This window comes from Podarcis cretensis, assembly GCF_951804945.1.
Source record: "Podarcis cretensis genome assembly, chromosome: Z".
Classification (NCBI taxonomy): domain Eukaryota; kingdom Metazoa; phylum Chordata; class Lepidosauria; order Squamata; family Lacertidae; genus Podarcis; species Podarcis cretensis.
The window spans coordinates 40,112,302-40,136,302 of record NC_137184.1 but is presented as its reverse complement, the minus strand read 5'-3'; the positions used below and the strand labels follow the sequence as shown (position 1 = coordinate 40,136,302).

The window sequence follows — 24,001 nt, the reverse complement described above, 5'->3', positions numbered from 1 at the left end:
AATGTTAGATCATTATTCCAGCCCCCACCCCCTTGTAGAACTTCACTCACTCCTTATTCCCTGGCGAGAGGCACCATTTTGTGGTTTGCCTCAAGTACCAAAATGTATTGGACTGGCCTTGCATGGATCAATACAGTTGCCTGTGTTTTGGGACTCTCCTTGGGGTAGGGGCATGGTTGGTGGAGGGGGGCTGTCTTGAGCTGCTCCCCAGCTTCAAAATGTACCACAAAAGCACTGCTTCCTGAACTATGGAATTTTCCTTCTAGCACATCTGCCATTGTCTATTAGCATTACCTTGAAACTAGAGCACCGTCAAGAGAGCGTGTCACCTAGTTACATATAGCAACTCGGCAGCTTCTTACAAAGGCAATCAGCAAGTCGAGCTCAACCTTTCAACATGCAGGGTTTATGCACAACACCCCATCCCAGAAACACACACACACAAAATAAATGTGTTACAGCAAAGACGGTGCAGAAGATCCATTATCAGCTCTCCTAACTTGATTTACTTTAAAGCAGCTTCAGTTTTCATCAGAGAGGAGGAGGTATTTAACTACCCCCCCCCAAAAAAAATGCTGTTTTACGAATGTAAATCCGAATCCCTCAAAGCTGCTGAAAGCCCTTCTGTAGGGAGGAATATAGGCATAATACAAGGATCTGTAGTATTTCCCTCAGCAGGGCTAACAGCAGCTGTCAATTGGTGGCAGTTTCGATCAGGAAAAAAGCAGGTGGAAGATATTTAATTAGGAGCAGAAAGAGGGGAGTTTCCCCCAGGCCACAAGGATGCTGCGATCTACCTGCTGCTTAAGGGGTCCTCCCTGAACCCAGAAGTGGTAAACGACTAAAGCCCAGTTGCCAACATCCCCCCTTTTTGTCAAGCTGCTCAAGAAGGTGCATAGTCAGAAACAGATCATTTAGACCCATTTCAACTATGGTTTTTAGCTGTGCAACTTCCCCACCAATAACTGATGTTGTGCAGTCCAGAATCAGTTCTCTCTCTCTTCATCTGCTGTTTCAACTAGAGGTGGCATATCTGCAGAGAAAGCCTGCTCTGTGAACTTCAGGCTCCCACTGTGATATGGAACCGTGATCAGAGAGGAAGGCAACACATGTAGAGCAAGCTCCCCTCTGCAGACGAACTCATCCAATGCACAGTTCCAGAGATCAAAAAGCAGGGTGTGTTTTTTTAATCCATGTCTGGATACAACGGAATGCCAGCTTAATTCAAAATGGTGTCCAATTGTGTCCCAAAACAGATAAAGAACTTCTCCTTCATCTCCGGAACCATCTTGCAAAACTTGATTAAAATTGGTACAGCTCTGAAAGGTTCAGTCTGCCACCTTGATATAAAAGAGCACCCAATTGTATCCAAAATACAGGTGACTAGCTGCTCTTCAGGAGCTATCATGCAAAATTTGGTTACACAGGGAGACCATCTAACACAGCCTTGTTCTCACTCTTCCATGTGATAACTAATCATGTGAGGGGGGAGGATGCCCGAATCAAACTTAAATGAAGGTACATCATTGGAGCTAGCAAACTCACAGCAACAGCATTACATTTGGAAGAACCTCTGTGTGTCTATTCTTTCCAGAAACAACGGGCTTAAAAACAAGCCACCCAGCTGATTTTCCATCAAAGAATATCACATCCCAAGTCAACAAATCCTACACGCCTTCAGTGTAAACCTCTGTGCTTCTGCTCATTTGTCCCAGCAAAACGCAACACATCCCACCTCATCATCTTCAGACCACCCAAAGAGGCAGTGATCCTTGTTTATCTGTTGTTAAAAACTGGATCAGATGACAACACATAATGTGTGTTCTGGATAAGTCAAAGGATTACTTTGTTAGGCAAGTTTACCTTCATTCATCAACAGAATTTTCCAAAAATGGAAAGGGGGGAAGAAGTGTTGTACTCACCCACACACAAGATGTTGAAACAGAAACCATGGCTAACCGATTTATTAACCAGCTGGTCAGGAAGGCTGTCAAATCCTACATGGCCAGAAAGAGGGACAGTACGGCAGCCTTCGCCCTAAGGAAGTTTGAAAGAAAGTCATGTTAAAATTAGATTTAAAAGAACACCACATTCTATTCCTGGTGGCCTTTTGAAAATTCTCCCTTCCAAAGAAAGTACACCATGGGTTCTATCCAATGCTAGTCCAAGAGTAGACCCATTGGGTGGCATTCAATGAAGTATTACTTGGAGCATGCCCATTGAAATGAATGGCTATGGCTTAAGTAAGGTCCATCCATTCAATGAGTCTGCTCTGAGGAAAACTTGGTTGAATGCCACCCACTGAAATTAACGAACCCAAGTTAGTCATGTTCACTAATTTCAGGGGGTCTGCTAGGACTAGCATTAGATACAGCCCCACTTCTTTGTTTTGCCATCCAAATCTCAAAACAGGTTTTTTGCATACTTTTCCAAATCTTTTTTCTTGACTGCTAGCATCCCTGACTGCTAACCTGATAAGGAGTCAACTAACAAAGCAAAACACAACTGAAGTGTGACATTCACATATCAAAAGGCTGTTTTGCACTCATAAAAATTGTGTTTCCAACAGCACAAGCAATGCACACACCATTTACAGCTGTTGGCATTTTAAAACACAAGGCAATTCAAAAGAAGAGGCACACCCAAGGACTTTTTCTCTTTATAAAATGCAAGAAGGGTGGAGTAGGAAAAAAATAAACTAAAAAGTCGTCCTGAGTCCAGAAGCAATAGTTAAAAATGGAAGCTGTGACTGCATTATGACACAATTTGAAAGCCTAGCCAAAAAGGAGCAACATCTGGAAGCTCTGCTCATATGGCTATTTGATCAGTTTGAACAATAAGGCTCCAAGACATAAAACACTGCAAGATAGAATTTCCCTAAGTGGCTTGGCCAAAGCTGTAGTGGACAGCAAAGTAGTACAGTAATGTGGGATTTCTGCAAAATTTTGAACTGGAAATTTTGAATGGGAATTTAGGGTAATCTTCACAGGGTAATAGTACTGGAAACAATTCAGGTTTCATCTGAAAACGTTCTGATACCCTGGTGAATGAATCAAGTGGGAACCACATCCAGAACTGGACCATCTTCTGTGGGCCATTTTTTGACAGGTGGCTGGGGCCACTCACGTGTAAATCCCCTGACATCAAACCTCGAGCCACAGAACAGAGACAGACTTATGTCTGATCTTAGCACTCCAGTGACATCCCACAGGGCTAAGTTCAGATATAAGCTTCTGCTGCTCCCTTTTACTATCAAGGAGCAAGCAGGGGCATATCTACGACCTTAGTGCTGTGGGACCTCAGCACTTTGGCTGGAGATCTCTGGTGTCAGGTGACTGATAGTCATAGGCAGCTGTAGTTTGTCCAAAATGGCCTTGTTGGCTTAATCCAGAGGCTCATTAGACCAAACTAGGATTGTGGGCCAGAGATTCTGCCCTCGTAAGTGATCTACCTCAGCACGTTTATTTTATTTGCATTTAGTAAATGAAAGGGGGGGGGGAGTACTCCACGTTCATTTTCAACGGGTTTTGTTTGTTGTCTATTACAGTGGTACCTTGGGTTAAGAACTTAATTCGTTCTCAAGGTCCGTTCTTAACTTGAAACAGTTCTTAACCTGAGGTAACACTTTAGCTAATGGGGCCTCCCACTGCCGCTGCATCACCACCACGTGATTTCTGTTCTCATCCTGAAGCAAAATTCTTAACCCGGGGTACTATTTCTGGGTTAGCAAAGCCTGTAACCTGAAGCATCTGTAATCCGAGGTACCACTGTAAGTTGCTTTGAGACTTTTGTATAAAGCAACTGACAAATATAAATATATGATCAACAACAACAACATTTTCTGTCCCAATATACTACAAGTATTTGAACTGAAATATCTGAGGCAAAAATTAAAGCACACATGGGGCAATCATCTGGGGTGGGGAAAACCACATTAACTGCAACTTTGAAACTGCCAAGCTTGCTTCCTATTGTATCTACAGTTGGCATCCATTCATCCTTACTAATTAACTTATGAAACATACTTTCTTCCACCCCACATCACTACAGCTGAGGACCCTGGGATGAATTCGCAAAGATGGCTCTATGTATGTATGCATGTATGTATGTTTGTGTACACATATCCTGGTAAACTGCCTCAGATTCAGGAAAGGCGCAAAGGTGCAGAAAGAAGTTTAAAACAAACATTTGGAACACTTTTAAGCGGGAACTGCCTACTGCACAAAAGAAACATTAGAACAGTTCTGCTTGATCAGACACAATATCTAGTCCAGAATTCTACCTCTTTGGAAGTCTACAATGAGATCCACAAATCCATACACCAGCAACTTCTATCTAGAGGCACGCTCACTTTTAAACAGTACCTAAATGTTGGGCTGCCAGCTCCCAAAAAACAAAAATCCTGATCCGTAGGCAAAGCCCGACATTCTGTTGACAAGTCCAGAGACATAGACCAACACAAAAGCTGTGTGTTCAGCCACATTGGGTAGCCAGACTGGTGTCCTCCAGAAGTTATAGACAACAACTCCCATCTGGCACTGCTAGCCTGCCCAATGGTCAGGGATAATGGGAATTGAAACCCAGCAGCATTTGGAGGGCACCATGTTGGCTCCGCCTGAACTACATACATGATGATTCCTTATACTAGGAATATAGTATGTAGTATATTTCTTAAGCTATTCATTATACTATTAGTCCATCCAGCCCAATATTTTCTATCCTTCTGGTGCAGAATTTGGTGGCTAGGTAGCTCACAGGGGCAAGATGGCTTGAGCACTGAAAACCAATCCTGGCCCAACTGCTCTGGCTGCCAACCACTTTCCGGGTCCAGTTCAAAAGCAGCCTTCTAGACTGCATTAATGCAGTAATGCTGGAGATGCATCACAGAACAACAAAGTGGAATGATATGCGGACAGTCCAGTATAAATCCACCACTAACGAGCTATTACTGCATCAAAGGCATGTTGCAGAATCCACCCACATACAAACCACCAATCCGGAGGGTCCCTTTATGTCTCAGATGCTGAATGCGTGTGCTTCTCCATCTGCCCCACTGCGTGCATTTCGATTGCTTCTCTCTTGCCAACATCCTCACCAAGTATGGTATCATTACACATTCCAAAATGCCCTGTCACAGAGTCATATATTTCGTAGAGGAATGCATTTCTGCTCATGCAAAGGTTCTCCTCCCAAGGCCTTACAAAGCTACTTGCCCCAAGCGGCAATCCTTCAAAAAGTATGTCTTTATATAAAGCAAATAGCTGCAGACCAAACTATAAAGTTTTTTTTTGGGGGGGAGGGGGGTTAAACAAACAGAACTGAGAAAAGGAATGAGAAGAATCAGTCAGGTGTAGTAATCAGATCAATCTTCCCATTTATTGGGTAAGGAAAAGAAAAAGCAAGAAAAATAGCAACATAAAGGGAGTCGCATCAATTACATTTTTCAATAGTGGGTCAAATGAGCATTTCAGAAATGTTTATGCTGTAAGCCATTTGTTGCAAAAGAGTAAGCAGGTGTCTAATTCTCCTGTTGCAGCTCCTCTCTGTACTTTATCCACAAAACATAAAAGCAATGCAGGTGCAACACTTAAAAAAAAAAAAAGTCTGACTGAACCATCTATCAAGAGGACATTCTTTTCACTACAGTCATTTGCCATCATTTCATCTACACTGAACTTGCTACATTGAAATTTCTGTTAGTTTTCAAAATCACAGATGACTTTAGAAGTACCGAACTGCACAGCATACTTGCTGCAAGATGTAGCAGCAAACTGTCACACCTTGGGGGTGCTGCAGAGGTAACTAAGGTGGGGGATCTTCTTTGGAAGAAAGCACACCCACCCTCTAATCCCTTGCCATTCTTGCTCCTTGCATGCAGAACAGGATGCTTAGCATTTTAAACAACTGAAAAAATAGGTAAAATGAGTCCATGTTGCTTCCGTTCCTTTCCAGGAGGTGCATTGCAAGATGCACTTACTGGAAAATACATCCAATTACAGCAGTCCAATTATAGATGCTCCTGCTGAGGAAGCTAATAACCTCATTGTGTTTTCGATCTTTAGAGCAGCACCAGCAACCTGGGCTTTGCCCTTGCCACACCATACAGAAATGCAGCATCTTCAAGAGTCACTTGTTTAAAGCACAAAGCAGGGGTGATTTATGGTGACCAATAAATGCCACCATGTATATGGTAACCAACATCCGGCCAGCAGAGCTTCCCTAAAAGCAGGTTTTCCCAAACTTGGGTCTTCAACTGTTTTTGACTACAGCTCCCATCATCCATGGCTAGCAGGATCAGTGGTCAAGGATGATGTGAATTGCAGTCCAAAACAGTTAGAGACTCAAGTTTCTGAAACTCTACCCTAGAGATTTGTGAGGACAGAACAAGGCAGCTCCCCCATCAACACTGTGTTCCTCTTGCTATGCAAGCTGCAGCTTTCAGCTGAGAACCAGACGTTCAGGATGCCGTGCGTCACTCCAGCCTCCTCTTGGCTCTACCTCTAGGACTAGAGGAGGAACATAGGAAGAGACCTGCTGGATCACACCAAAAGCCCATTCTAGGACAGCATCCTGTTTCCAGAGGTGGCCAGCCAGCTGCTTCCTGAAAGCCCACAAAAGCCTGAAGGCAACCCCCAACCCCTGCTGTCTGCCCCCAACATCCTCAAACAGGCTCTCAGGGGTGAGACTTCCTGGTGGAACTAAGCTGCTGTTATCTCTCTTTTGAAATAGGCTTGCACTGATGGGGACTCTTCCAAAAACAGAGCGCTGCAAATTCCAGGAATGAAACAGCCTAGATGGGTAGCTGCAAGAGCCTTGGGAAATTAGCAAATGCAAAACTCCCCTCTCATGGGCATGTGTGTGTGATTCTGCTCTTGGTTCAGAATGTGGTGAGTCTTCAAATACATTTCTTGACTCCTCTTGATCTGCAGAAAGGGGAAATGCCAATTATGCAATGGCAGGGATCCTTGTTGGAATATGCATGTGTCATTTTGCTATGCTGCTATTGCACACACATTGCAAACTTGAAGGAGGAGCTCTGAATTTCTCTCTCTCTCTCTCTCTCTCTCTCTCTCTCTCTCTCTGTGGTGTTAATAAAGCCAGTAAACTGTGTACAGTGGTACCTCTGGATGCGAACAGTATCCGTTCCGGAGCCCCATTCGCATCCTGAGCAGAATGCAACCCACGTCTGCGTGTGTGCAGGTCGTGATTCGCCGCTTCTGCGCATGCACGTGATGTCATTTTGGGCGTCTGCGCATGCGCGAGCGGTGAAACCCAGAAGTAACCCGTTCCATTACTTCCGGGTCGCCATGGAACGCAACCTGAAAATGCTCAACCTGAAGCGACTTTAACCCGAGGTATGACTGTATAAGGCAGAAGACATTACATGTAGTTTCAAAATGCACTGAGCTCTTTGGCCAACCTGAATTCACAGTTTCTGACTGCTTTTTGACTAGAAACGACAGTAACGACAAACTATCTGGATATTTTAACAGTTCAATTTTCTTCACTGAGTCAATCCGGAAGAGAAGGATAAAAAGATACCAGCCACTACTTTGTTATTACAGGGAGAATTTGGCACACAAATGGGGGAAAGCACTTCCTTCCAGCTCTTGCAAGGAGGAGCTGGAGTTCACGAGAAGGGCAGGGAAGCATGCAGAGGCTAGGATGGCACAGAGTCCCTAGAGTCCCCCATAGCAGAAGGACATGACTGTAAACCATTGCACAGCTGGGCGGGGTTCTTCCTGAATTGGCAGGAGACTGTTTTTCAGCCACTCTTGCTCTGGTGACTTTGCATGTCACAATTCCATCATGTCAGAAGCAAGCAGCAATTTCAATCTCTAAACAGGCAGGGCAAGCATAACATCACCCCTTCTCATAAACAACAGCTGCAGCCTTACCTTGACCCATTTCTCTTGCCAACCTCTATCCCATGAAAGAACCTTAATTCAGTGGGAGAGCAATACGCTTCGCAGGCATAAGGTCCCAGGTTCAATAGTTGTTGGTGTTGGCATCTGTCTGTTTTGAGAAGCAACGGAGTGCACCTCCTCTAATACCCGACCCTAAGTAAGGCAGGGTAAAATCTCCCATCTGGACACCTGGACAGCAGCTGCCAATTAATATTTACTTAGCTAGATGGACCAATAGGAACAAAGGAAGCAGCCTTATGCTGAAGTTGATCACTGGTCCGCATAGCTCAGAATTATCTACACTGACTGGCAGCAGCTCTCCGGGGTTTCAGACAATGTTCTCTTCCAGCCCCACCTGAAGATGCCAGGGTCTGAACATGGGACCAAATGCACACAATGCAAATGGCTTCTACCGAGTGATGGTTCTTCTCCAATGGTTTGATTTGGCTTAAGACAGCTTCCTAAATTGTTTTCCCCACATTGCAAACTCCGTAGGGTCTGGACCACATAAAGAAAGCCTAATGCTTTTTAAATTGTGTATTAAAGGGCCAGATCCCCAGTTTCCCATAATCTGAAATATAAACTTTTGATTGTAGAGGAAACTATTTCCTTTGTGCACCCACACATCCCAGGTGTGTGTGTGTGTGTGTGTGTGTGTGTGTGTGAAAGATCCATCAGGTTTGTTGCAGGATCAGGGCCATAATTCTGCAAAAGGTAGCAATATCAACCTTTCCCCCCTACTTTGTACTGCAAGAAAATTACCTTGTAATAATGTCACAAATAGGAAAGGTATTGAGAAATCATTGCACTGCAGAGAAACTGGTATTTCTGCACAGCTCAGTAAATAATGCATTAAGGTCAAGCAGAAGTCATCTCCCCCAAAACTGAAAAGAAGAGGAAGGAATTGGGCTACCTGAGGCCTTCCAGATATTGTTGGATTCCAACTCCAATCACCCCCACCCACAATGGCAGATGGTCAGGAATGATGTGATTCATAGTCCAACAACATCATGCAGAGAGCAGCTAAGTTCCCCTCCATTGGCCTAGGCCAGGCATGGCAAACTTGGCCCTCCAGCTGTTTTGGGACTACAATTCCCATCATCCCTGACCACTAGTCCTGTTAGCTAGGGATGATGGGAGTTGTATTCCCAAAACAGCTGGAGGGCCAAGTTTGGCCATGCCTGATGTATGGCATTTCAGTGATCTAGGGACATAATCATCAGTGGGAATTTGGTTTTTTTGCTGTGTTTGATCAGGTTCAGTAATTTCCTGATGGACGTTGGCTGTCTTGGGCTTGGGTTAGCAGTGCTTCCACCACATGAAACATAAACTAGTCAAGGTAAGAGTTGAGGCACACAATATGGTTGCCTTAAAGCCTTTGATTGTTTAGAATGGAAATAAATACTTCTTAGCAGTGTTAACCAACTTCCTACAAATCCTTAAACAAATTTACTCCCAAGCTTCAGCAAAATGTAGGATCAATGGTACGGACTCTAATACCATAGCAATACAAAGAGGTTCTAAACAAGAGTGTCCACCACCTCCCTTCCTACTCATCCTGGCCCTGGAACCCCTAGCAATCCAAACCTGGACAGCCCCACAAACACACTAAATATTACCACCCCAATCTCCTCTCTCCCTCTCCTCTTTCTTCTTCCCCCACTTTATTCTGTATAATGACTCGCATCAAAAGTAAAAAAAAAAGGACTCTACAACATGAAAAAAGACAATGCACATTTTTGTGAACCAATAAAATCTTTAACAAAAATATTATTTAAAGAAAAAAGACAGCCAGCGTGAGTCATGCACTAAAATGAAGACATTCGCCATTTGTGGCAAATTCATTTCTTGCTTGTCAAAAAGCTACACACATTAAGACAACCCACTAACTCTCATTTGCCTGGAAGCATCAGCCAAGCCTTGTTACCATCCATGGCAGGTTGACAATGCATGTTAAATAGACCTATGCACGCTCAACACAGAAAACGCAGTTATGATTTTAAACATTCAGGTTTCTTTAGAAAGGCCTTCCTTATATATCTGCTAAGAAGACAGACTGCCAAGAAACATGAGGGTCACAACCCTGCTCATTTTGCTTGCTGTTTGACTGGAAACCAGAACAGCCTTCCTCACCTCTCCCACCAGTGTATTCTACCAGGCACTCTGCATTGTGTTAGGGAAAGAGGAGACCTCAGGGGTGTAATAATGACAATAAATTAAGATTCAGTTTAGTTTAGAGGAAATGCAAGTAAGAGGAGACAAGACACAGGTGTGTAAAATTATGCATGGTGGAATGAAAGTAGATTAAGAGAACAGTTTATCTCCCTCTCTCTTAATACGGGAACCAGGGGCTACTAAACTGAATGCTAGAATATTCAAGCCAGACAAAAGAAGGTACTTAGTCACACAGCGCAGAGTTAAACTCTTGAATTCATTCCCAGAAGTGGTGATTGCCACCAAGTTGGAAGGATTAGATGAATTCAGGGAGGATAAGGCTGTCAGTGGCGACTATCCCTGATGGATGGCTATGTTCTATCTCCACTGTCAGAGGTAATGTGCCTCTGAAAGCCATCTGCTGGGAATTTCCGGTGGGGAGAGTAGTGTTGGACTCAGGTTCTGCTTTCGGGCTTCCTCTAGTCATCTGCCCAGCCAATGTGAGGACAGGATGCAAGACTAGATGGATCATTAGCCTGATTCAGCAGGTTCTTCTTAGGTTCTTAATGGATATCAAACCACCAAACCCTTGCTCAGGCACAGCTGGTGCTATTTCTCCATGAGACAACTGTGTACATACACGCTACATGGTAGATTGCATCAGATGCTACCCACTCCCCAACCTTCTTCATGTTCAGTTGCACTGCACCAAGGCCACAGCATTCATTTTCCACATCTTGAAACATTCGGCTTCTTAAATACTTCCTCAGTGCTCTAAGTGCAGGCCGATCTCAGCGGAAGAAGTAGCCCCCGTACAGAAGGATCTACAACAGATGAATTCTGGCTGAATGTATCACAGAAAGGTGAATGCCTAAATATTATTGTTATTGTTGTTATTAAATTTTGTATACCACTCTTCATCCGTAGATCTCAGGGTGATTCACAACATAAAATACAAGACGAGAAACACAAAATGCATAATAAAAGCAGCTAGACTGGTGACTGCATGTGGCTGCCTAAAGGTTCTGGCTCCCAGTATGTTTCTGAATACAGTTTAAAGTGTTGGTGCTGACCTTTAAAGCCCTAAATGCCCTTAGCCCAGTATACCTCAAGAAGCATCTCCACCCCCATCGCTCAGCCCAGAGACTGAGGTCCTCCTCCGAGGGTCTTCTGTGGTTCCCTCACTGTGAGAAGTGATGTTTCAGGGAAACAGGCAGAGGGCCTCCTCGGTAGTGGTGCCCTCCCCGTGAAATCCCTCCCTTCAACATCAAGCAGATAAAGAACTACACAACTTTTAGAAGACATCTGAAGGCAGCTCTGTATTGGGAGGTTTTTAACGCTGGGAAGAGCCAAAACATTCTCCACCCCTGATTTAGGGCTCTTCCTGCACTGCCTCTCAGTCTACATGAGGCCAGGTAGGCCACTGCCTTGGGCAGCAGATCCAGCACCCAAAGAATGCATCGCCTGCCGCCACCACCATGGTAACAGCAATAGCTGTGGTGTGCTCTTTGGAGGCTGGATCTGGCGCCATCTTGGTATTTCCCACCCCCACTCCTGAATACTGTATATGGTCTCTTGGCAAACAGAAGGCATTCTGGTTTCCTCCCACCCCCAAGGAAGTAAGTGCAGAAACTGCCCTCTGAGGGTCTCCTGGACTCTGCACCCACCTGGCCTGATTCAGAGTGGGTCCCTTTTCCCTCCATTGCAGCGTCTGATCCCCACTTCAGCTGTTGGGTAAGGTTGCTTTGCTTCCTCCCCTTGTTCCCGATGTAGATCTTCACTCACCCATCTTGTGGTTTGCCTCGGGTGTCTAAATGTCTTGAGCCAGCCCTTTGCATGTCATGTGGCAGAAGAGTGACTGGGGATCTTGCGTTTGTTATGGCTGTGGACATGGGGGTGTTATGGCTTGAGTACATGGGGATTGCTGCGTTTCCCTAGGCTAGCAGCTAGGTTAATTTAAAAGAAGCTGCAGCTTTCTTTTAAAATTCAAACCAGCTGAGCAGATGAATTGCTGTTGTTTTTATTTTTTTATTATTTTTAAAAGATGAACTTAAAAGCAAATATTAGTTGGTGGTGCTTTGGAAATCAGGCAACCTGGGTAAGAAGCTGCCTTAAACTTAAGAACATAAGAAGACTCCTGCTGGGTCAGGCAAATGGCCCATCTAATCCAGCAACCTCTTCTGTCTGAGGCCACCCAGATGCCAGGCGTTAGCCATGTGGATTGGCAGTAGCATGTTCTGCAGTCCCAAGAAGCCTTCTCACTGTGGTCTTCCGCTTAAGTGCCTTTACATGTGACACACACACACACACCATGTCACAACAATTTTCTCTGGCAATCAGTCTGTTTTCAGTCTCTTTGCTGGTTCTGACCTACAAAGCATTGCACAGAATGGAACAGGTTGTCTGAAACAGTGCATTTTCTCATACAAGCTTTTCCAGATCCTTGGGAAGGGCCCGTCTTCCTGTCCTGCCAACCAGATGCACATTTGAAGGGAAGGTCTACAGCTCAGTGGCAGAGCATCTGTTTCACTTGCAGAAGGTCTCAGGTTCAATCCCTGACATCTCCAGGTAGAGCTGGGAATGTCCCTGGTCTGAAATCCTGGAAAACCATCTACCAATCAGAGTAAGCAATCTAGAGCTCTCTGGAAAAATGTTCTGACCTGATATAAGGCAACTTCCTTGTAAGAGGGCATTTTTGGGCTTCCCACATGCACCTGTGCCAATGTGGTATATAGTGGCTGGAGTATTGTGCTAGAACTTGGGAGACCAGAGTTCAAATCCCCACTCAGTCATAAAGCTCACTTGGTGACCTTGGGCCAATCACCATCTCTCAGCCTAACCTACCTCACAGGGTTATTGAGAAGGTAAAACAGAGGGACAGGAGAACCATCCATGCCACTACTTTGATCTCTTTGGGAGGAAAGGTAGGGCAGAAATGTCATTGTTGTTGTTGTTGTTAAAGAATCCACTATGAGGACAAGATGCTGGACTAGACAGATGGGCCATTGACTTGATCCAGCAGCCTCCTGTGATGTTCACCAGGTTGGCTGGCGCTGACTGCCAGCTGTAGCCCAAAACAACTGGGAGCCACCAGGTTGGCAAAGCGTAGTGTAGCACATTTATTTTTAACTTTTTATCACACTGACATTCCAAACCTCAGTCAAGATGTTTATTAGGGCAGCATAAATGAGGTCATCACATTTTGTCTTCAGAGCTCTTTTGAGGGGAAATAGATTACAAGTGACCTGCAAAGGCCTCACAGTGAGCTTCATGGATCCGAGCAGGGATCTGGACCCTACTCTCACCATGCCAAGCCAAATATATGTCACTTGGTGATATACACTTGGAACGAACTGTGGATACCACCCAACTGAACAAACTGAAATATTGCACTCTGAAGGTCAGATTCATGAAATGTAGGGCTATAAGGAGCTGTCTAATACAAGCTAGTTGTCCATCTAGCCCCAAACTGCTTGCTCTGACTGGCAGCAGTCCTCTAGAACCTCAACTAGGGGTCTTCCATTCACTTGCTCCCCATTATTTGTTTTAACTAGAGATGACAGAGATTAAGATCTAGGACCTTCTGCATACAAGGCAAATGTTCACTAACTGAGTTATGGTCGCTTCTCTTTAAATATTTGAAACTGGAGAAACTGGATTCATTCCAGCCCTAGAACATCATGCAGTACAACACATTATTTTAACACACAAAGATGATCCATTTAAAATGGGGTGTGGAACCTCTAGCCATCCAGCTATTGTTGGACTCCAACTCTAATAATCCCCAGCCAAGATGGCCAATGGTGAGGGATGATGGGAGATGTAGTCCAGTATCTGGAGGGACAGAGAATCCCTATCCCCAATTGCTGTACTACACTGCATGCTCCTTCTTCTAAACATCCTGGCATGTTAGAAATCCCAGGAGCTCCTGTGGTCCTTTCCCTAGTTAAAATGAACAGGGAATTGCAAACAAATTAAACCCATCTACAAGCCAAAGATGTTCAATTAATTTGGTTTGCAAAGGGCTCCATCTCCTGCCTCAGGAATGCCTCTGTGCTCCCTTTCATCACAGCAGAGACAAAAGGGCAGGTGAGCTCTGGACATTACAGAGCTTGTGCAGAGACAAAAATCTCCCACCCTTCCAATTAAAAAAAATAAAGAATTCTTTGTCATATTGGGAGATGCCAGGCATTGTGATGTGAGTGATGCACCCAAAAGAAAAAAGCCAATATATGGGAATCTAAATGGAGCCAGAAAGAGAAATGAACACTTTGTGGAAAATGATCACAATGAAAATTAAGCTGCTTGAAGAGGAAACAATTTACAATCAAACCCAAAGCACTTTATTTATGGAGGTGGCCTGCTGTGGCCCCTGGCAGTTGCAACCCCACAGCCTGCAAAAGAAATAAATATAAATAATCCCTCGTCTGCAAAATGCACACATGCACCACAGCTCCAGTTTAGCGTAGCCCAGAAATGAAGAAGGCTCCACAACTGAGCAACCCAAACCTAGTTAAAATCTGCCCCCAACTATCCCACGCTAATGCAAGAAGAGGTCACACCCACCGCATCATTCAACCCACGGATCTCCCCGTTTCATCAGGCCAAGCCTTTAAGACAGTCATCTGCAAAGCACTGCTTCCTTCGTCCTATGCAACACGCTACCCAATAAATCCGGCCCATCACGGCCAGTCAGATCACACACAATCAAGCAAACCCTCTTTTGTTTCATACAAAGGCTCTTCCTCACCCCCCCCCAAAAAAAACCCCATCACCTTTAGCCAGTAACATCCTCTTGTCCTCCTGTCTTCCCACCCGCCCCCGCACACACGCGTATAAAATCCAGCCTGCAAAAAGAGACAAAAAGCAGCAGCAGCAGCAGTCCATAGCCTCCCCGCATTCGCCATCACCCGAACCTAAAACGGGAAAGTCACCGCCAAGAGCATCACCCCAGCGGCTTCTCTTATATCACCAGCCCGCTCCACATCCCTCTGCGCTGACAGTAACAGCGATTTGCAAAAATAAGACCGAGATTTAAGAAATCACATCTCTGATCATTTACAAAAGACGGTTTCGGAATCCCCCAGCACCTCTCCCGCTGTGTTAACGCCCAGTTCTTAATTTGGAACCATAGGAATATCTCGGACTGGGGAGTGTATATGCAGCTCGCGCCCGCTTTCCTGAAGTGGCCATCCGGGTATCCACCCAGCATTCATTCATTAGCCAAGCTGCCTCTTTCCTCTCTGGCCCGTTTCCCTCTCAGTCGTCGGCATCACCACCTAGCCGCGGATTCCCTCGCCAAAGTAGCGCGCGCAAACCTTGCCAGTCCCCGAGAGCTGGAGTTCTAGCGGCAGCTTCGCAGGGAATGCAAGCTAGCCAGCTAGCCGGCCGGTCAGCCATGCTCAGGGAGGCCCACCCCAGTCCAGAGCGCGGTGCGCCCTCCACGCCAGTCGCCGCGCACTCACCACCTGGCGCGCTATCTCGGTGGCCGCCATGGCCCCTTCGCCTCGCCTCCTCGGAAGCCGAGCCCGCTGCAAACTCTACCTCAGTCCAGGAGACACTGTTACACTGACTGAGCGAGTGGAGGAAGGATCCGGCTACTGCGGCATGGGGGGGGGGGGAGTGAAATGGGGCGTGGACACGACCGAATCCTCTGCCACTCGTTTGGAGCTAGAAAGCCGGCTAGGGCGCAGAGAAGAAGGGCGCTGGCGGGATCCTTCCCTTCTGAAGCAGTCAGCTCCTCCCGCGCGCTTCGAGGAGTCTCCACAGGCGGCTCCACAGCATTCCTCCCCCCACCGCCTCCCCCGGGCGAAATGGTGCAGTCCGAGACGCGCGCAAGGCTAGGGTCCGCGCGGCTATGATGTGACTGTGAGCTTGCCTGGGTGGCTCTGAATGAGACCGGGGAGGAAGGAAGCCAAAGAAAGGGGAGGGAGGGACGGAGACCGCGAACTAAAGCGGAGGAGGAGGAGGGGGGCGCTCCAGCCTTACTACTAGTGGTGCCCTCAGGGCAGGACTTCAGGGCCCCCACGCAACAGAATTAGCAGGAGAGGCCTCCAAGTGCAGCAGTGCTGGCTGACCTCAGCTGGAAATAAGTGAAGCATGGCACCTTAGCATCCAAAGTGCTAAAACTACCTAACCATAGCTGTCAACGTTTCCCTTGTTTTAAGGGAATTATTCCGAATAGGAATAAGGCTCTAACTGCACCGTTGCATACTAAGCTGGCCCTGCATTCCTCTTGAGCCAAGCCAGCTTCCTTCTCTCCTGCCTGGGCTGGATCAGGGCTGGGCAACCCTTTTCTCTCAGAGGGCCACATTCCTTTCCAGGGAACCTCTCTTGGGGGCCACATGCCAGTGTAGACAGGGCCAGAAGCAAAAGTGGGTGGAACAAGAAATGCTAATTTACTCGCACACCTCTCTTTGTCCGCTGCCTAGGGCAGAATCAAAAGAGTTGGAAGGGACCACAAGAGTCATCAAATACAACGCTCTGAAATGCAGGAATCTCGTGCCCTATGTGAGCCCAACAACCCCACAAGCTCCAATCTCTACTTTTGGTTAAGTATGTATTTTTATTTGGGGTGGGCATCTCCCCCACCCTGCTACACCCCTGTACACAGCCAAAGGAAACTGGAAACAGCATCAACATCAAAGAGTCTTGTGGCAGCTAAAAGCCTAACAGGTTTTATTACAGAAGGTTGAGTCCATTTCAACAGATGCATGAAATGTAAGTCTCAGTTGGCAGCTGCAGATGCGTTTGCTCTGTTGAGATAGAAAATGTTGCGAACAGCAGGGGCCATAGCCATGAAATACAAGAAGTACAATCTGTGACAATTTCTTTGTAAAGCTTAAAGATAAGCCAAGTGACCCTTCATTAACAGCTTATCTTAAGCTTTACATAAAAAAATCACATACTGTATTTGTTGCATTTTGTGGCCAAGTGTTTCCCCTGTTTACAATTTGTTTTTCTCTTTACTCATGCACATGATACTGAACATTTATATAGGCTTTTTCAAGCATTCAAAGCATTCCACATTCCAGCCCTTACAAAGTAAATCAGTATAATATCCTCTGTGTTGCAAAGGCACCAAGAGAGTAGTTTGCCAAAGTCCACCTGGTGAGTTTGGGAGGAGGTGACATTCAAACCAAGGACTTGCCAGTTTGTAGTTGTTGTGAAATTGTGTTGTATTTTTGCACACATGTCCTGCATGCAAGCTTCCCAAAGGCATTCTGGTTGGCTACTCTGAGAACAGGACCAGACTGGACACTGGCCTGAAATATCTCAAAACAGTGAGCAACCTTCAGTTCTCCAGAACCCTTCATGAGGCAGGATGTTAAGCAAAGTGGGAGCAGAGGTAAGGGAAGATAGAGGAAAGCTGAATTGAGGTAGCCACAAATCTTCATTTGGTCACAGTCTTACAGTGGAGCATAGGAAGAGATAAGAACTGGATCAGCCTCAACTAGGTGCTCTGCGAGTAACACTCTCCACCTATTAACTGTAGACACAGGACTGCACTGTGCATACCACAGGCACCATATGTGAAGGGCACTCATACTGGAATCCACAAACAACACCACAATGGTGTTGACCTTTAAAGCCCTAAACGGCTTCACCTTCATCACATTGATCCCTAAAGTGGAAACTGAAAAGACTCAACTTAAGAACTACCGTCCCATCTCACTCCTAAATGTGGATTACAAAATTTTTGCAGATATTTTGGCAAGTAGATTTTAAAAAGTATTAAATGAAGTAATTCACAAGGACCAGGCAGGCTTTCTCCCAGGAAGACATTTGTCTGATAATACTAGGAATATTATTGATATTTTGGAACTTTTGCAAACCAACATTAATACAAAATCAGTGTTAATTTTTGTTGATGCGGAGAAGGCCTTTGATAACATTTCTTGGAGGTTTATGAAGAAAAATTTGGAAGGGATGGGAGTGGGACGGGGGTTTGAAAATGGAATAGAGGCAATTTATTCAGAGCAGAAAGCTAAACTGATAGTAAACAATGTGGTGACAGAAGAATTTAAAATTGAAAAAGGAACACGACAAGGTTGCCCCCTATCCCCTCTGTTATTTATTTCTGTTCTGGAGGTGCTTTTGAACATGATTAGGGAAGACCGGTTGGTACAAGGAATACAGGTCGGAGTGAAACAATTTAAATTGAAAGCTTTTGCAGATGATTTGGTTTTAACACTACAGGAGCCAGAATCTAGTACGAAGAGAGTGTTAGAATTAATTTATGAATTTGGTCGGGTAGCGGGGTTCAAACTGAACAAGCAAAAAACCAAGGTTTTGGAGAAAAATCTGACACCTTTGAAAATAGATGGGTTTCAGAAAGAGACAGAGTTAAATGTTGTTAAAAAGGTAAAATACCTAGGGGTAAACTTGTCTGCCAAAAATTTGAATCTATTTAAAGATAATTATGAAAAATGCTGATCAGAAATTAAGAAAGATTTAGAGATCTGGTCAAGATTGAAACTTTCCTTGTTGGGTCGAATTACAGCTGTAAAGATGAATATATTGATATTTCTAGGTTTGTCTGGCAGGGCAAAAAGCCCCGAATAAAATTTAAAATATTAACGGATGTAAAAGAGAGAGGGGGGTTTGCCCTGCCAGATTTAAGGTTATATTATGAAGCTGCGGCTTTCTGCTGGATGAAAGATTGGTTACTCCTTGAGAACACTGACGTCCTAGATCTGGAAGGGTATAATAATGTTTTTGGATGGCATGCATATTTGTGGTACGATAAGGTAAAGGTTCATAAAATGTTTAAAAACCATTTTGTCAGGAAAGCTATATTTATGGTCTGGACAAAATACAAAGACTTATTGGAAGGTAAGACCCCGAGGTGGTTATCACCAGCGGAGGCCAAGGTTCGAAAAAAACCCAATATGGAGGCCGGATGGCCGAGATACTGGGAAATAATAGAAAAAATTGGAGATAATTGGAGGCTGCAGAGCTTTGAAAAATTAAAGAATAGGATGCAATACTGGTTTCATTATGCTCAAATTCAAGAGGTTTTTAAGTCAGACAAAAAAATAGGATTCCAGGTGGAAAAATTGAAATTAGAGACAGAACTGTTAGAACCTAAGACCAAGGCGCTTTTGAGAATGTATAACTTGCTGCTAAAATGGAACACCCAGGATGAGATAGTCAAATCAGCCATGATAAAATGGGCTCAGGATATTGGGTACAACATTATGTTAGAAGACTGGGAAAGGTTATGGACCACTGGAATGAAATTCACGGCATATAATGCCCTGAAGGAAAATATTATGAAAATGATATATAGGTGGTACATGACCCCAGTCAAACTTGCAAAAATATATCATCGGTCTGATAATAAATGTTAGAAATGTAAGGAGGCTGAAGGGACATTCTTTCATCTTTGGTGGACTTGTCCAAAAGTGAAGGCCTTCTGGGAAATGATCTATAATGAGTTAAAAAAGGTGTTTAGGTACACCTTCCCTAAGAAACCAGAGGCCTTCCTCCTGGGCATTGTGGACCAAAAGGTGTTAAAGAAGGATAGAACTTTTTTTATGTATGCAACTACAGCAGCAAGAATACTCATTGCAAAATATTGGAAGATACAAGACCTTCCTACGCTGGAAGAGTGGCAGACGCAGTTGATGGACTATATGGAACTGGCTGAAATGACTGGCAGAATCCGAGATCTGGGAGAAGAGACAATGGAAGAGGACTGGAAGAAATTTAAGGACTATTTACAAAAACATTATAAGTTGTATGAATGTTAAGAATCTGCATGACTTGGAAATTTTAGCTCCTGCAATTAGATTAGGAAAATAGAAAGTTAAGTTATAAGTACGAAAAAGTTGAAATTTAAAGTTATTTTATGTATTATCTTAAGGTATAAATATTTGACAAAAGGTACTTTAAATTTAGAAGTAAAACACTCTGAAAGATATAAATAAGATACGAAACAAGGTAATAATTTGCTGATATGTTTATTGTAAAGAACACAGGGTGAGGGAGATGTGGGGAAGTCCAGTTAGTAACCTAAAAATGTATTTTGAAAGTTGGATTGTTTTTCTTTCTTTCTTTTTTCTGGTTTGTCCTTCTTTTTCTTTTCTGTAAACTGAAAATGTAATAAAAATTTTAATAATAATAATAAAAAAATAAAGCCCTAAACGGCTTCAGTGCTTTATACCTAAAGGAGTATCTCCACTCTCATTGTTCAGCCTGGACGCTGTGGTCCTTCTGGCAGTGCAAGAAGTGAAGTTACAGGGAACCAGGCAGTGGACCTTCTTGGTAGTGGTGCCCATCATGTGGAATACCCTCCCATCAGATTTCAAAGAGATGAACAATCATATGACCTTCCGTAGACATCTAAAGACAGCCATGTATCAGGATGCTTTTAATGTGTGATGTTCTGCTGTGTTCTTTTTATATTCTGTTGAAGCTGCCCAGAGTGGCTGGGACAACCCAGACAGATGGGAAGGGTACAAAAAATAAATTAATCTATTATCATCATAAGCATCATCATCATTAAACTTATTCTCATGGAACTCTCCATGTAGGCTCACTCCCTTTCCACCTTTCACAAAAAATTAAAGCCTTTTTAAAAAAAGGCGGGTAGAAGATATAGAAGCATGATTAGTCGCACCAACAGGGTAAAGAACAGCTTCTATCCGTGGGCTGTTAGGCTGCTGAATGAAAAGATAACAACAGGGCAACTGACTTTCGAGTTTGGTGGGTGTGCATCAGTATACGAGGGGAATTAAGACTAAGAGAGCTGAGTGGGGGTGCTCATGTAATCTCACTGTATACAAGTTGTACAAGTGACAATAAAGTATTTCAATTTTAAGGAATGATCTGTTGTTTTCAGGAGATTTGTATTAGTGTTTTATCTTGCTGATGTATTAGTGTCCTGTTATTGAGCCTGTCAAACTGAGTGTGTAATTTAAGTGTTTCCTTTTTTTAATAATGTATTTCCATGTCTCTCTTGCAGTTTGCTTTATCATTGTCATGCAAAAGTGGGATTAAAATATTAATCGAACTTTTAATAAACCATATATGCGGTTTGTATTTGGAGGGGAGCTGAAGGAGATCACTTGGAGAATGAACTGTTGAATGGAGCTTGAAGAGAGTTGTGGGGAGAATTTGGTTGCCAGTTGGAAGCAGGAGAGGGATGCCCATTTGTAAAAAGGTAAAGGGACCCCTGACCATTAGGTCCAGTCGTGGCCGACTCTGGGGTTGTGGCGCTCATCTCGCTTTATTGGCCGAGGGAGCCAGCGTACAGCTTCCGGGTCATGTGGCCAGCATGACTAAGCCGCTTCTGGCGAACCAGAGCAGTGCATGGAAACACCGTTTACCTTCTCACCGGAGCGGTACCTATTTATCTACTTGCACCTTGACGTGCTTTCAAACTGCTAGGTTGGCAGGAGCTGGGACCGAGCAATGGGAGCTCACCCCATTGCGGGGATTCGAACTGCCAACCTTCTGATTGGCAAGTCCTAGGCTCTGTGGTTTAACCCACAGTGCCACCCGCATCCTTTTGTATTCATTGTATCCCTTTGTGCCCATTTGTATCTGAGACCAATTCAAGGTGCTCACATTGTTGTTTAAAGCCCCAAATGACCAAAGTCCCAAATATCTGAAAGGCCATTTCCATCCCTACTGACCTTCTCAGGTGTTGGGGAATTGTGTCCTAAGAGAGGGTTTTCTCTGTGGCAGCCACCAAATTGTGGAATGCCTTCCCTACAGAGGTGTGACTAGCACCTTTACCAAGCAGCTTCACCCAAGATGCACCTCTTTATCCTAGTCTTGGACCATTAAGGTACTTTTTTTCCTGGGACTCACCTCTATAAGCTGAACTTATATAGACCCCAACCCATTTGGAGCAGTTTCATGTGTTTTACCTGGGTAGTGGTTTTATTTTGTTTTTTTAAATAAGTGCATATTCTATTGCTGTAACTTACCCAGGCACCTTATGGTAAGGGGCAGGTCAGAAATCTTATAAAATAAATAGGAATTAGCTGAGTGCTAATGGGTTCAGCACAATACGCAACTCCTTAGCAATGCATGCTTCCTTGGAAGTAAGTCCCATTAAGTCAAATCAGACTTACTACTTGCCTTAGCAAGTGATGTGTTTAGGATTGCAACATCAGTTTCATTTAGGAATAAACGGATCACACGCTACCCCTAGTGGATATCTCAAGAAATGCTTAGGAGAAGATGCAGACTGGAAAATATACTTCTTTTATCTTCCCAATAATTAATGAGAAGCAGATTTTTAAAGTTCACATCTGCCTATTGGGCAGCGTAAGGGAAAACAGAATGCTTGTATTCTGTTTGGTCAGCCTAAACTGGCCTAAAAATAATTGATTTTAACATACTTTATGTCTCTCATTTGCAAGAACAAATACGGTAATAATATTCTAGACCACAGTGTTGCAACTTCCAGTGAGAAAGCTGTGTTGGCTGGTTGCTGCAGAACCTAAGATTCTTGTGATATCGGAAAGCTGCAGTCTTATAAAGCTTAATAATAATAATAATTTATTATTTATACCCTGCCCATATGGCTGGGTTTCCCCAGCCACTCTGGGCAGCTTCCAACAAAATATTAAAATAAAATAGTCTGTTAGACATTAAAAGCTTTCCTTAACAGGGCTGCCTTCAGATGTCTTCAAAAAGTCTGGTAGTTGTTTCTCTCTTTGACATCTGGTGGGAGGGCGTTCCACAGGACAGGTGCCTCTACTGAGAAGGCCCTCTGCCTAGTTCCCTGTAACTTGGCTTCTTGCAGTGAGGGAACCGCCAGAAGGCTCTCAGCACTGGACCTCAGTGTCCGGGCAGAATGATGTGAGTGGAGACGCTCCTTCAGGTATACTGGACCGAGGCCATTTAGGGCTTTAAAGGTCAGCACTAACACTTTGAATTGTGCTTGGAAACGTACTGGGAGCCAATTAAGGTATTTCAAGACCTATGTTATGTGGTCTAGCTGCCGCATTCTAGATTAGCTGCAGTTTCCAGGTCACCTTCAAAGATAGCCCCACATAGAGTGCATTGCAGTAGTCCAAGCGAGAGATAACTAAAGCATGCACCACTCTGGCGAGACAGTCCATGGGTAGATAGGGTCTCAGCCTGCATACTAGGTGGAGCTGGTAGAGAGCTGCCCTGGACACAGAATTGACCTGCGCCTCCATGGACAGCTGTGAGTCCAAAATGACTCCCAGGCTGCGCACCTGGTCCTTCAGGGGCACAGTTACCCCATTCAGGACCAAGGAGTCCTCCACACCTGCCCGCCTCCTATCCCCCAAAGCAGTACAGTGGTATCTCTGGATACAAATGGGATCCGTTCTGGAGCCCTGTTCGCATCCAGAAGCGAACACAACCCGCGTCTGTGCAGGTCACAATTCGCCGCTTCTGCACATGCGCTTGATGTCATTTTGACCATCCGCTCATGCGTGAGTGGCGAAACCCAGAAGTAACACATTCTGTTACTTCCGGGTCGCAGTGGAGCGCAACCCAAATGCGCTCAACCAGAAGCAACTTCAACCCCAGGTATGACTGTACTTCTGTCTTGTCAGGATTCAACATCAATCCATTAACCGCCATCCATCCTCCAACTGCCTCCTTCACCACCTTCACTGGTTCTGATGTGAAAGAGAGGTAGAGCTGGGTATCATCTGCATACTGATGAACACCCAGCCCAAACCCCCTGATGATCTCTCCCAGAGGCTGCATGTAGACAGTGGCGTAGCGTGGGGGGTGCAGGGGGGGCCGGCTGCACTGGGTGCAACATCTGGGGGTTAGGGTTAGGGGGCGCAAATCCACGGGTTAGGGGGCGCAAATCCATGGGTTAGGGGGCGCAAATTACTTGCCTTGCCCCGGGTGCTGACAACCCACGCTACGCCACTGCATGTAGATGTTGAAAAGCATGGGGGAGAGGACAGAACCCTGAGGCACCCCACAAGCGAGAG

General features: G+C 44.7%; 1 protein-coding gene across 6 annotated transcripts in view; it reads right to left on the bottom strand.

The window, feature by feature from the left end:
- The window catches only part of SEPTIN6 (septin 6), a 48,710-nt gene extending 32,792 nt beyond the window's left edge, over window positions 1-15,918 (bottom strand). For 4 of the 6 annotated variants that reach the window (XM_079962851.1, XM_079962848.1, XM_079962850.1 and 1 more), the window contains exons 1-2: window positions 11,729-11,779; window positions 1,923-2,037 (exon numbers count right to left, since the gene is read on the bottom strand). In XM_079962851.1, coding sequence (XP_079818977.1) covers window positions 1,923-2,037; window positions 11,729-11,764 — 151 coding nt within the window. In that variant the 5' untranslated portion in view covers window positions 11,765-11,779. Of the gene's footprint in view, window positions 1-1,922; window positions 2,038-11,728; window positions 11,780-15,526 lie in introns of those variants that run through there. The other 2 variants (XM_079962853.1, XM_079962849.1) reach the window with 2 other exon arrangements.
- Window positions 15,919-24,001: the final 8,083 nt, after the last annotated feature.